Genomic DNA, 13,536 nt, shown 5'->3' with positions numbered 1-13,536 from the left:
GAAGTGGCCTATCCTGCCTTGCAGAGAGGTTGGAACTAGTTCCAGCTTCTCTTCACAAATGGGAACTGCATGGCAGATCAACTTCCATCCGAACGTACCCTGTAAATTTAGCTCCAACCAGTTAGGTATGTCTGGAGCAGGGAGTGACTGGCCATGACAACAATGTCAGTAGCAGGTGGAGAGGGAGGAGAAGAATGACTGGCTGTGTTTTCAGCAATGCTGGGTAGGGGCCTCAGGGTGGTGGCAGTCCCATTGTTGGGGTGAGCAGGGTGGGCAATGGGCCTCTCGGAGCCCGGGGGCCCTCAGTAGGTGCCTGAACATGCTGACCTCTGATGCCAGCTCTATACACAGACATTTAAATTCAGCTGCCAGAACAAAGGCAGTAAAGTCTCTTAACTGAGTATGAACCAAAGCTACAAACAACCCATAGCTTGGCATTCAGACTCACAGCTCAGTAATATAGAATATGCAGAAGGCCCTTGGTTCAGTGGTCAGCACCATTTAGTTAAAACAGACAGGAATAAAAGCTACCCTGGAAAGCTACTGCCAGTCTGAGTAGGCGATACTGGGCTACATGAGCCAGTAATCTGATTCAATATACAGCAGCTTTGTATGCCCATCAAAGCACGCTAATGCATCTTTCAGAAAAGGGACACAACTTTGGCATAAATTCAGCAGTTCAATGGCACCCTTTCAAACATCACCCTTGCATATAATTTTCAGATGACTCATGGACTGGAAACAAAATTATGACAGCCAATTAAGAAATGAGGAACAGAAATGATAATTATTACCCAGTTTGGGAAGAGAATAGGTCATGTTGAAGTAATCTTCAAAGAAATTAAATACAGCTTCAGTCACATTCGCTGCATATATTGTTGTGTTCAGTTGCTGTGGCTGGGCATAAATGCGGAGCTGTAAAACAAAGCAGAGATGTTATCAGACGTATTTAACCAAATATTTGTTTAGCACCTGGATACTTTGGGGGCAATTCACAGAGCTACAAGGATTCACTCTTCTGCCCTGGAAGGCAGGACATTTTGCAGGAGGCATCTTCTCAAAATCACTTATTTAAGCGGGGCTATTCATTGTATCCAATGCATTTATGGGCAAAAAACACTTTCTTCCTTCTCCAGAGAGCATTAGGAATCTGATTGGGGTAAGACTTACATTGGCTTTCTCCAACGGGTCCCTCCAGATGTGTTGGACTGCAATTCCCATTGTTCCCAGCTAGCATGGCCAATGGAGATGATGGGAGTTCAGTCCAACACATCTGGAGGTCATCAGGTTGAGGAAGGCTGATTATATGTTATAGGTTTATTATTAACATCCTTTTTAATTAGGGAAAAATTCTAGGCAGTTTACCCAGTAAATGCATGTTCAAAATATAAAACAGGGAGCCCATGTCTACAAACTCAACCCCCTTGACCCACTTCCTAGTAAGGTACTATAAATTTCTCTCCTGCTCCCACCAGGAGGAACCATTTCCATAGTTCTCCTATATGGCTTCCACCACCAGCAACCTCAGGACTTAGCTTTTTGTAAGCCCTTCCGTGTTGGCTGCTGCCCCTGCTAAGCAGGCCTCTCCTGGAAGCTGGGGTTGCTACTGCATCATCAGTGTGCACTGCACTTTATAGAGTTCAAGAGGACAGGCCCCTACCTCAAGGAGCTTACCGTCTAAAATTTAACATGCGGGAAAACAACAGAGGAAGCAGAGGGAAGTGGAAGTAGAAATATGCAGCTGTTTCAGTTGCACATGCCTTGGCTTAATTACAGTAGGGCAGGCATAGGCAACCCCCAACTACACCTTGTCTCAGCCAGCATGGCCAATTGTCAGGAATTATTTGGATGCATCAGGTTGTCTCCCCCTGCAGTAGGGCATGGTCATGAAGGGGTTGTGCTAAAGGCTTCATGGAAAAGGTGGGTTTTGAGGAGGGATTTTGAGGAAATAAGATTGGTGGAACCCTACAGGTGTTCCAGGAGGCAGTTCCAGTGGCATTCTGGGCAGCAAGAGAGAAAGGAAGGAGTTGTTTGAAGAAGCAGGAGACCTTCAGATAGTGGAAGATGGTGGAGCTGGAGAAAAAGACCATGGAAAGGGACATTCTGGATATGAGTGCAGGGAGATAAAGGCCATGAGCAGCTATGAAGGGTGTGGCCATGGGTGGCTATGAAGAAAAGCACAAGGAGGTTGTGCTGAGTCTGGGCGCAGACAGGAAGCCAGTATCAGGATTTAAGGAGGGGCATCATGTAATCAGAGCAATGAGAGAGGTGAATGGTGTTGGCAGCGGAGTGCTGAACAGATGTGCGGGGAGACAACTGCACTAGTCTACGTGAGAGATGACCAGGTCATGGACCACAGTTTAGCTCAGACAGACAGAGAGGAAGGGCAAAATTTTTGCAATGTTGTAAGGAGAGAAGCAACACAGACATGGCTACGGACTGAATATGGGGAAAAAAAGGAGAGAGAAGAATGAAAGATAAAGCTAGGGTCATGTGCCTCTTTGGCAGGATGGATGGTAGCATCGTTAACAATAAGGAAGGCATATGGGGAGAAGAAGACTTGCGGGGAAAGATGAGAAGTTCAGTCTTTAGTCATCGGGCAGAGCTTCTCCTCCAAGTATCTGACACTGGAGGATCGTTTTATGGGTGGCAAAGTTCCCTCTCTTGTCTCTGCTGCTAGCTCACACATACTCAGCACTTGATGAAGCATTGAGAATTGAAGTTTAGACTTTCCCTTCACATAAAATGGATGTCTCTGGGGATTCTTTCATTAGCTGATGCTCTCAGCATGGTGCATTTAGTATGAGTACCACCCAAGTGTAAAATATATCAAAGAAGTCCCAGATGGTATTAAGTGCTCTGCTGAGTCCAAAGCACCTTGAGCTCTGCGAGAGTCTTTTCATTACTTTAAATTACTTTGTGAGATCTCTTGTGTCGTTGTAGCTCTCACCGAATAGCTTGCATGAGTAATTCTCATGTTTCCAGAAGCCAATGTTTGGAAAGGCGCAGTACCAGAACAGTAAAATAAGCTAAGACTTGTCAGATAGGCTCTGCTGTGCATGAAGAAGGTGCTACTGAAACAAGAGTTAAGGTCTCTACTTTTACATTATAAGTATTTGGATTCAAAAAGTTCCAGTTCTGAGGACAAGGAAAACATATGGTCAGGAGTCCATAAATTTGCTCGCCATGGTTTGTGTTTGTCCCTCCTCTGGTGAGTGTAGAATCATAGAATCCAAGGGCTGGAAGGGACCATAGAGGTCAACTAGTCCAACATCCAACTCAGTGAAGGATCTGATGTACGATACAGCTACAGCACCTTCCCCAATCTAGTGCCCTTCAGATGTTTTGAACTTCAACTCCCATTTGCCCTAGCCAGCATGGCCAGTGGTCTGTCATGCTGGGAGCTGTATCCCCAAACATCTGGAGGACACCAGGTTGGGAAAAGTAGAGCTACGGCATCCCTGACGCATGACTGTCTTGCCTCTACTTGAATACTTCTAGCAAATGAAGATGATCGGGGGCCTGGAAACAAAGCCCTATGAGTAGAGACTGAAAGAACTGGGCATGTTTAGCCTTGAGAAGAGAAGACTGAGGGGAGACATGACAGCGCTCTTCAAGTACTTGAAAGGTTGTCACAGAAAGGAAGGCCAGGATCTTTCTCGATCATCCCAGAGTGCAGGACACAGAATAATGGGCTCAAGTTACAGGAAGCCAGATTCCAGCTGAACATCAGGAAAAACTTCCTGACTGCTAGAGAAATACGACAATGGAACCAATTGCCTAGGGAGGTGGTGGGCGCTCCCACACCGGAGGCATTCAAGATGACACTGGACCACCATCTGTCAGGGTTGCCTTGACTTAGATTCCTGCATTGAGCAGGGGGTTGGACTCAATGGTCTTATAGGCCCCTTCCAACCCTACTATTCTATGGTTCTATGATTCTGTGAAAGGACAACCCGCCACCAGGCCTGGCATCAGCAGCTGGCATGGGTGGGCAGCTGCCAAGGGCCCAAAAGTTCAGAAACCCTCCCTGCCCCTCCCACATTTGCACCTCACCCTCGGAGCTGGCCCCGCTAATGAAAGGAAGTGCCACTGTGGGCCAGCACACATGGCTGGCGCACTATTAAATTGTGTATCTAGTTCAAATTTTTCATTGAAACATGTATGACAGCCCATCAGACCCTCAACAAATATCCTGGGTTTGCTGCCAACCTAGAACAGCAGAACTGGAAGGGAGGTCAAGCACCTGCCGGGCTACAATTGTCTGGTGGACTGTGCAATGGGCTGGGTGGTGCAGACTTTATTTCAAATGTCATAGGCGAATGCTAGAACATTCTGCGCAAAGCATAAGTTTTGGCTGAAGTTTTCCTCCAAGTTTATGCCTGATTATATTGTCCACAAGCCCCAAAGACATTCTGATTTCACAGAATTTGACGGAGAGTATTTGTGTGTTTGGGACAGATAAGCCTAATGCTGAAAACGCAAGAACTAGGAGTCTGACAACTACCGTGAATCCCATGAATTTCCCCCCCTCCCACTAATGACTGGATGACCTTTGGCTTTATCTTTAAATGAGCAGTTAAGTAAACAAGCACACTGAGGAGGAAAATTAAGGCTTAATTTGTCACTTTGTTCACATCTTTGGATGAACTGCAGTTTAGCTGTAGCTATCTTTTCAGAAGCATAGCATAATCACATAATTACAGAAGAAAATTAAGTTTGAGAGCTAGAAAATCTTTACTGAACTAGCCTTTAGGGCAAGGCCTCTAGGAATGTTGGGGAGAAAGTGCAGTTCAGCAAAATTCTGTATGAAAGAAAATGACCTCATTTGCAGATAAGGAAACTGAGGCATAAGACTGGGTAACTTGTTAAGGCAGCTTATTGAGAAAGGAGCCAATTATAGACCTGGAAGTAAAGCTAAGCTAGTTAAATGAAACATTACAATTGATGGAAGTCTCACCATCGGCTTGAATAGATTTCCTAACTGGACCCTTCGTCATTAGACTACAGCTCCGTGCAAGCATTCAGCAACTGATACAAAGAGGGAGAGAGCTGGGGATGCACTCACTGGGCCTGCTCCCCTCCTGACCCCACAGCTCTCCACTTGGGTAGCCCCCATGTGTGATTTGGAATCCTGGATGATCAGCGTTCTAAATTGCGGAGGTGGCCTGTAGGAGTAACAGACTTCCTGAGGCAGACCTTCAGCCTCCAGCACATGGAAGGCAGCAGGTCTGAGCAGCGGGGATGTGATGGAAGGGATGGGACCGGTTGACATGTCTCCACTCTCCCCTTACACTATTCTAATTGTGGGAGGGCTAGAGTGCTGGCATAGGGCTAGTATGTCATCCAGAATTATATTTATCCCTTGGGGAAACAAAGTGGTCCCCAAACTATTTGGGCCAGTGGGCACATTTGGGATTTTGAAGGAGCGTTGTGGGCACTCTCTCAAAATGGTTGCCATGGTGCGGGGAGCCATCCCATTCATATAGCGGCTGCTATGGTGAGCATGGCCAGTCACAAAACACTCATTTCCCAGAAGGCAAAGTGTGGAGACTAAAAATAACTCATCTAAGAACCTAAGTACAAGGCAGAAGTGAGGACTGAGCTCCAAAACACAGCACACTTTTGAACCCAAATAAAGACAGTATGGGAGGTCAGCACTTGCTTTGCAGCATGTCAGCCTCCCAGTGATTTTTTAAAATTTTGTACAAAAAATCTTAAGAAAGAATATAAAAATCAGGAGGGACAGGGAGCCTGGTGGGTGCCAAGAGAGGGGTCTGCAGGGAGATTGGTGCCCATAGGCACCAAGTTGGAGATCTCATTTAGCTTCAGAAGTGCAGAATGTATAAAAGTGGAAACATAAAATATAACTGAGAAGTCAAATTCATACATGTAGTGTAATAATGTCAATGGCTTGGGTCCTAAGATGCACTAACGTAAGGAAGTTCATGGAAGAAACACTTCCTGTCCTCCCTCCTGGAGCTACCTGTGCCCCCCCCCCCCCACACACACCTCTCTAGAGGTTCAGGCACTCCCCCTGCCAAACAATCTGGGATGGGGCTCAGGGCAGGCTGCTGAGGGAGGGGGGAATTGTCCAAAAGTGGGTGGTCTAATTTCGGGTGATTTTCCCCTCCTTAGCAGCCCCCTGTACCACATTCCCATATTGTTCAGGAGTGCCCCAAACCTTGTCAAGATGCTTTTCAGGGGCACAGGTGGCTAAGGCAGGGTGAGGGGAGGAATAGGAGACATTCATTCTATGAACTTTTTAAAGTTAGCTTAGGATCCAAGCCATTAAATGTATTACAGTAGAAGAATGATAGATGGCTTTAGAAATATTGGTAGTAACATTGTGGTAATAAGATGTAGAAAATATAGAGTTTTTATGGACACAATTATCACATACACCCACTTCACTCATGAGGTCTCATGTGTTCATTGAATGCTTCAGTGGAGAAAGGCCATGCTGGCTAGTCCTGGCCCTGATGTTGCCCTGGCCCTGCCACCTTCCAACACCCATGCATTACTTCAAATGTCGACAAAGTACATTTTTGCATGTACGCCTGTATGCGTGAAAGATTCTGTGCGATTGGGAACCCTGCATTATTGGGGTGCCTGATGATGTGGAAACCTCCACATGTACAACAGTATGTATGAATCAAGGCTTTGTGGACATTCACAGCAATGTGCACCATTGTAGGACCAGCATCTTCTCTGCACGAGCATTAATTCACACATTCAATGAATGCATGAGCACCGGTGTCTGAAAAGGGCTGTAATCTTGGCTATAATGGAGTTTTTTGTTGGTTTTTTAAAAGAAAGAATCCACTATCAACAGGACAACATGCAAGCATTCAGAGACTATTTCACATCAACTTCTGCAGATAATTTTCTAGAGAATTTTTGGGAGCAACATACTTTCAGTACTATGTGGTAGTATGCATGCTTTGGATGCAGAAGGCCCCAGCTTCAGTCTTTGGGGTTTAAGGCTGAAGCATGTGAATGCAGCCTGGTGCCTTCCAGACATTTTGTACTTCAACTCCCATAATCCATCACCATGGGGCAGATGGGATTTGTAGTCCAACACAACTGGAAGGTGCCAGAGTGCCTACTACTGGGCTGAAGGATACATTGTAGCAGTAGCAGAGCTCATGAACTGTGTTCAACAGAATAAAGAGAGAGAGAGAGAGAAAGAGAGAGAGAGAGAGATTATTTTCTCCCTCCTCAAGTGCTAGAACTCAGGGTCATCCAGTGAAATTGATTGGCACTCGTTTCAGGACTAGCGAAAAGGAAGTGCTGCTTTGTACTATCACAAGCTGCTGTGATGAACAGATCTATAAATGGCTGTTAGTGAAGAAACTGAAAATGGAGTTTCCATCTATGGAAGAAGTATACTTCTCATAATTGGAGAGAGGAGACAATCAACAGAAATGGTGACCACCACCATATTGCTGAGAACTCTCTTGGGACATCTGGCTGTCTGTTATTGGAGACTGCAAGCTAGACCTTTTGATCTGGTCCAACAGAACATTTATTTTGTTCTTAGCACTTAATGATCCTATAACATTTTTAATAAATGCTCCTGAAGCACAGTGAATATTTAGTGCAACATACAAAATGCCCAGATCCAGCTAAACTTAGATATGACCACAGCCTTTGTGAGGAATTGTTTGGGGGTAGAGACTCTGCTTGGCTTGCTCTTGATGTCACTCCACTGGAAAATGATCATGGTGTTCCAGAAATGGGTGGGAACAGGTCACCAGGGATGCGCAGCACATTGGTGGGAGATTCAGGACAGATAAAAGGAAGTACTTCACACAGTGCATAGTTAAACTATGGAATTTGCTACTACAAGATGTCATGGCAGCCACCAATCTGGATGGCTTTCAAAGGGGATTGGACAAATTCATGGAGGAGAAGGCTATCAGTGGCTATTAGTCCTGATGGCTACCTGCAGTATCAGAAGCAGTATGCCTATTTATACCAGTTGTTGGGTAACATGAACAGGATGTTACTATTGCACTCATGCCCTTCTTGTGGGTTTCCCACAGGCAACTGGTTGGCAACTTGGAAACAGACTAGATGGATCTTTGGTCTGATCCAGCATGGCTCTTCTTATGTTCATATGTATCGCAGCAGTTGCTAGAGACAGGTAGTAGTAGTTGTGAATCAGTGAAAAGCAAAAGCTGGAAAAGTCTGTGCTGTGAGGAGCAACAAGGACCAAGGCAAGCATTGTTTCCTAGGGACAGTGGGAGGGTACAAAGATAGAAGGCAGATTTATTGAGCTGGGGTATGGGCATAGAGAAAGGGCTTCTTCACACAGAACTTTTATCTTGCTATCGAGATTGGTTACTCGTGGAAGTTTGTGGGTCCTTTAGATGATGTCATCAATCTCCAGGGCGTCTCCCGCCCTTAATGACCTTTATTCCATTTTTGAAAAGATCGGAGATAATGACCTATCAAATTACAGCGCTTGAGTTCTGCTTGAGTTCCCTCATGAAAGGAGGAAAAGCCGAAATAAGAGGAGCTAGACCACAGCGCCATCTAGCAGCTGTGTAATGAAACATATGGAAGACTCAGATAAGGGGGGAAAGGAGGGGGGAAGGAAGCGCGTGTAAAGGGAATCCGTCATGATCCTGCATTTAAAATGGAAGCAGAAAGCCCTGTTTTAAATGTGGGATTTTAGGCTGGTGTAGAGATGCTCAAAGCCTCAATCTCTGTGCTGCGTTAAGCCTCCCCAATCCAAAATCTAGGTTGAGAGATACAGTATGTAGTTCCCTCAGGGATTGCAGAGATGCAAAATTGGTGGCGGCGGTGGCGGCGGGGGGGGGGGAATTCATGCATAGAGTAAATGCATAGACGAGGGAGAGGCTCTGTCCTGATGCCACTGCACTATGTTGATCCCACCCCAAACCTCCATGCAAAGAGCCAAGGGGGCCAGTGGTACTCCCTCCTCCATTCGTTCACTCTGCATCTGGAGGAGAATATCCAGAAGGAGTTTTGGACTGCCATCCAATATGCTGTATACTCCCCTGGGAGTAAGTAAATGAGGCTTACTTCAGAGGAGACATGGATATAGGGTTGGACTGTATATTGCACTGGAATAAATCTGTCACAACTAAATTAAATCCCATTGTCTTCAATTAAGAACCATTGTGACAATTAACTATAGCCAATTAAGGTCCAACCTAGACCCAAATTGTTGTTTTTTAAAGGAAGAGGCCGTTCTAAACAGAGTTTCTATTAATCTGCACTATACTAAAAATGGGGGGGGGGTGTTTCCCATCCATAACAAGCTATTTAAGCAAAGCCATTGCTTTGTTTTCATTCTGCAAAGCAAAACATCATTGAAAGACATGGCAGAAATTTCTTAAGAATCAGCAAAGAACTTACAGGAACTCCTCGAGATGAGACTCTTTCTGTGAATTCAAACTGGTGTACAGCCCAAGCCACCAAGTAAGTGCTCATTTCGGGAGACTTTTCAAATGTTGTCTGAGTCCAACCATTACCCAACTGATCTTTTCCCTGGAAAAAGTGGGGGAAATAATAACACATGGTATGTTGTTCAACATTGTAAAGTACTGTTAAAGGAAAGCACTGCTATGTACACAAGTAAAGCACTGAAATCTTTTATGAAATCTTTATGATATCTATGATATCTTTTTGTGCAGGATGGGAGCAAGAAAAAGGGGGTTGTTTGTTTGTTACACATAGAATCTGTCCCTTTTCAGTGTCAGTGCTCTTGGAGTAGATTTTTCAGTTTCCAGTTCTGACATTTAAAAGGGTTAGGCCCAAACTATGTGATTTAAATTCATCTGTCTCCTTCTCTAAGTAGTGTCTTCTAATGGCCATGAAGGCATTCCAAATTGTGAGAGAGGCAAAGTACATCCTTTCTTCAGTTAGTTCTGGAGGAAAACATGGATGAAATCCTGCTTTTTCACTGCATTTAATGTCATAATGGGATTAGCTAGCTTAGTCAAGAAACAGTCCACTCTTTACAGATTAATAAGTGGGAAAAATGTATGAGGCATCACTGAAAGACAATGGATTGGATCCAAATTCTACCTCCTGAGGATGGAAGGGCTCCTTCTGTCTGTGGGAGGCTTCTGATCCAGTGGAGGAATCCAGCTGGCAAAAACAGGGGAAGGCAATATTTGTCAATTCCCCTGCAGTCCCCTATGCCCTTTCCCCAAATCTATCTCAGAGGATTGATGGAACTTCCAGAACAGAGTAGAAAGTGGTACTGGGGTACACAAGGGAGGGGAAATCAGCAAAGATCACCTGCCCTCCTCTTCCACTGACTGGAACATTCTGAATGGAACTCTGCTCAAGGAATGCTTCCACCAGCAGAAAAGAAGTTGGATCCAACCCTATCGGTGCAATTTTACTTCATACGTTTTTGGTAGAACTTCCATCTGCAATTCTGCTCAACAGAAGCCAGACTTTACTGCATCCATAAACAATTGCAGGTTGGACTCCACTCATCCAATATATTTATATTTTACTCACCTAAAATTATACTAATATTTCAGGTAGATCTGAGACAAATGTAATCATTTCTGCCCATCTCCCTTCCTTGGAAATGCTATATGCTCACTTGTCTGCCACTTCCATAATGCAGAATAGAAATCAAAGCTACGCATGTGCTTATTATATAGGCATCTAGTATGTTGGTGGTTTCCATAAAACCAAACACTCTGAACATCATGCACTATTTGAATGAACCTGTCATATCTGAGGGATGTCAGCCATTGATTTGCCATAGTTCTTCACTTAATCTGAAGCTGATATTGTGATAGTTTAGCTGAACAGATGTTTCTGCCAGCATATGGCTTACTAGATGGCATTCACTATGTAGTAACTGTGAAATCTTATGGAGCTGCTTAAACGAGAGTCTAGCTTATTCCTTCCCTTAAAAGAACATGAAATAGGTAATGTGAGGAAACTCGTAGGAATGTCTATAGATATATATGTCACGTTGTTAAGATTATCACTGTATAGAACAGGGGTGGAGAGCGTGTGACCCCCCATATGTTGCTGGACTGCAACTCCCATAATCCCGCACTATTGGCTCTGCTGGCTAGGGCTGATGGGAGCAGCCCTATGGCTGTTCCAACAACCTATGGAGGGTCAGATGTTCCCCATCCCTGGTGTAGAAGATAATACTAGGAATATCCACAGAATTTTGACCACAACATAAAATGGTGAGAATTCTATGGCAATCATGAGCAGACATTGGCCACATTCTAGTGCATAACTCTGCGCACACATCTCACTGAAATAAATGGGATATGTGTACGCACAACTATGAACAGATTTTGGCCATTTAGGTTGTCACATGTCCAGCCATCTTCTATATATATATATAAAAGTCAAACATTGTGTGTGGGTTTGTGTGTTTGTGGCTGGCTGCAGGGCTGTCTGTAATGCAGGGAATAAGGGGGAACTGCCCTGGGTATAATCACACTGCAGGGGCCACTGAGCCTGTCATTTGGGCCCACAGTTGCTGCCCCTTTTACTTCACATTCTCACTTGCCGGAGTGTATGACAGGAGTCACTGGGTTACATTATTACTTTGTTTATACTTTCCCTTACTAACAAGTACACCTTCTCAATCATGGTACAGGCCAGGTTTCTGATTTCAGCTACCAGTCATTCTATTGGCCATCTTTCATTCTATTGGTCTCTCTCCCATTCACTCTGACTTCCTTCACCTTGGACTGGCTGGCTGCCGTTTGCTCCCTCCCCTTTAATCATGGTTTCTTTTCTGACAGTGGAGAGCATTTAGTTTCTCTCCCCTGTTCTTGCAATATCCAGTAAGGAAGCCTCTGTTGAACATTTTAATAGTGGTACGAGATTCAGTGTGGATTATCTTGTAGTTGTGCTTACAGAGTCAGTCTCTTGCATTTTTAGTAGTGTTTTTTATTCAATCTGCTCATAATTGTTGTGCTTTTTTAATCAAGTCTGGTGGATTCAACTTTTCACCTTTCTTATGGGGCCTTTCCGAGAAGTGTAAACCTACCTTACTGTGTTTCTAACAAATAGTGCCTATGACAAAATTACATCTTGGGCAACGCCGGGTATATCAGCTAGTCATACAATAAAAAGGACATTTAGGAATAATAGATGGTGACATGCTATACTTCTGTGTCTTTCCTCTTCCTCTTCTGTAACAGTAAAACAAAATTTCTAGAACTTTGAATGGAAACTGATGTTTACGTCAAATATCTTGGTTAATGTATTGAGCCAAAAATTTGTGTGGTTGGGATTTGCATTTTAATTGTGCACTTAATTTGAAAATTTGAGAACCATTCATTCAAAGTGATGTGTTGGCTTTGACTTTCAATTAGGCTATTCATTGGAAATTCTTTTGGCTATAAACCCTCTTCCGCCTCAAATCCAAGAGGTAGAGAACTTATGCGACTGACTTCTATAGAAGACTTGGAATTTGAGCCAGGGGAGCTAAAAATAGTCATTTGTGAATCTATGAACTTTGTTTAGAAAAGGGGTTTTGACAAACCTTTACACCTATGCTTCAACAAATACGGAACATATTCCATAATGCCCTGAATACCCAGTAACTCTTAATATCCAGTAACTTTGATATAGCCTCTAATAGGCTATATCAAATTATATATTTAATATTAATAATTCACATCCCCAAAGTACTGTTGCAGAAACACTAAAAAGGTCCCAAGGTCCACAACAGCTCTGGGGAAGGATGCTGGAGGTCACATGCCAGCAGTGACTCAGGCCACAGCCTCAAATGAGCAGGGCCACACCCACTCTCACCCTCAAACTACATTCTCTCTCTCTCTCTCTCTCTCTCTCTCACACACACACACACACACACCATTCATACACACACTCGGTGCTTCCTCAGGAACTGCTGCTTCAAGGTTCTCCAGGTGCCTTGACTTGGTGGCTCCTGACTTGGTTTTGCCCACCTTTTGCCTTTTCCATCTGGAAGGGTGAGGGACAAGCAAAGCCAACTAAACCACCATCTTAAGGCACTAGAAGCACCTTGAAGCAGCGGCTCCAAGATCAGCCAGCTTTACTCGTCCCTCACCTTTCCCAATGGGAAACCACCAACAGAGGTGACTTGAGGAACCACCAATAGAGGGGCTTTCAGACGGACAGATGGTGACTCCCAGTGGAGCTGACCCCTCTTTCTTCAACAAGGGGTGGGGCTTCTGAGAGGGAGGAGCCTCAGAGGGCCAGAGGGGGAGACCTGGCAGGCTGAATCTGGCCCACAGGCTGGAGTTCTCCATCCCTGCACTAAAAGATTGCTCCAGGACAAGTGATTTGTTGATAACTGCTACCAGGTTGATAGATCATACACACAGAGACAAAGACATTAGATGGGAGAATGCATACCTTCACTGGCATGTTTGACAGAGCTTCATATGAGCTTTCATGGACAATAGATATGTTATACGTTGCCTTTTTGTTTGGTTCATCAAAGCAAGGAAATGACTTCCGTGCATCTGTTGGCTCATGGTCAGTGGCTGCTATGCTCCTTTTGAAATAAATAAAGAT

At 44.4% G+C, this 13,536-nt stretch overlaps 1 protein-coding gene across 2 annotated transcripts in view; it reads right to left on the bottom strand.

Moving 5' to 3' along the window:
* The window catches only part of ENPEP (glutamyl aminopeptidase), a 95,894-nt gene that overhangs the window by 61,778 nt on the left and 20,580 nt on the right, over nt 1-13,536 (bottom strand). For both annotated transcript variants that reach the window (XR_014792029.1, XM_084855863.1), the window contains exons 2-4: nt 13,375-13,516; nt 9,391-9,522; nt 795-915 (exon numbers count right to left, since the gene is read on the bottom strand). Coding sequence is in view for 1 of the 2 variants with exons in the window: in XM_084855863.1 (XP_084711989.1) it covers nt 795-915; nt 9,391-9,522; nt 13,375-13,516 (395 nt within the window). In the remaining variant the exon portion in view is untranslated. The remainder of the gene's footprint in view (nt 1-794; nt 916-9,390; nt 9,523-13,374; nt 13,517-13,536) is intronic.

The sequence above is a fragment of the Heloderma suspectum genome, chromosome 5 (assembly GCF_057233095.1).
Source record: "Heloderma suspectum isolate Gila_16-S chromosome 5, 16-S_ref, whole genome shotgun sequence".
Lineage (NCBI taxonomy): Eukaryota > Metazoa > Chordata > Lepidosauria > Squamata > Helodermatidae > Heloderma > Heloderma suspectum.
Note: the sequence above shows the minus strand (reverse complement) of the source record. Positions and strands in the feature narration are given on the sequence as shown.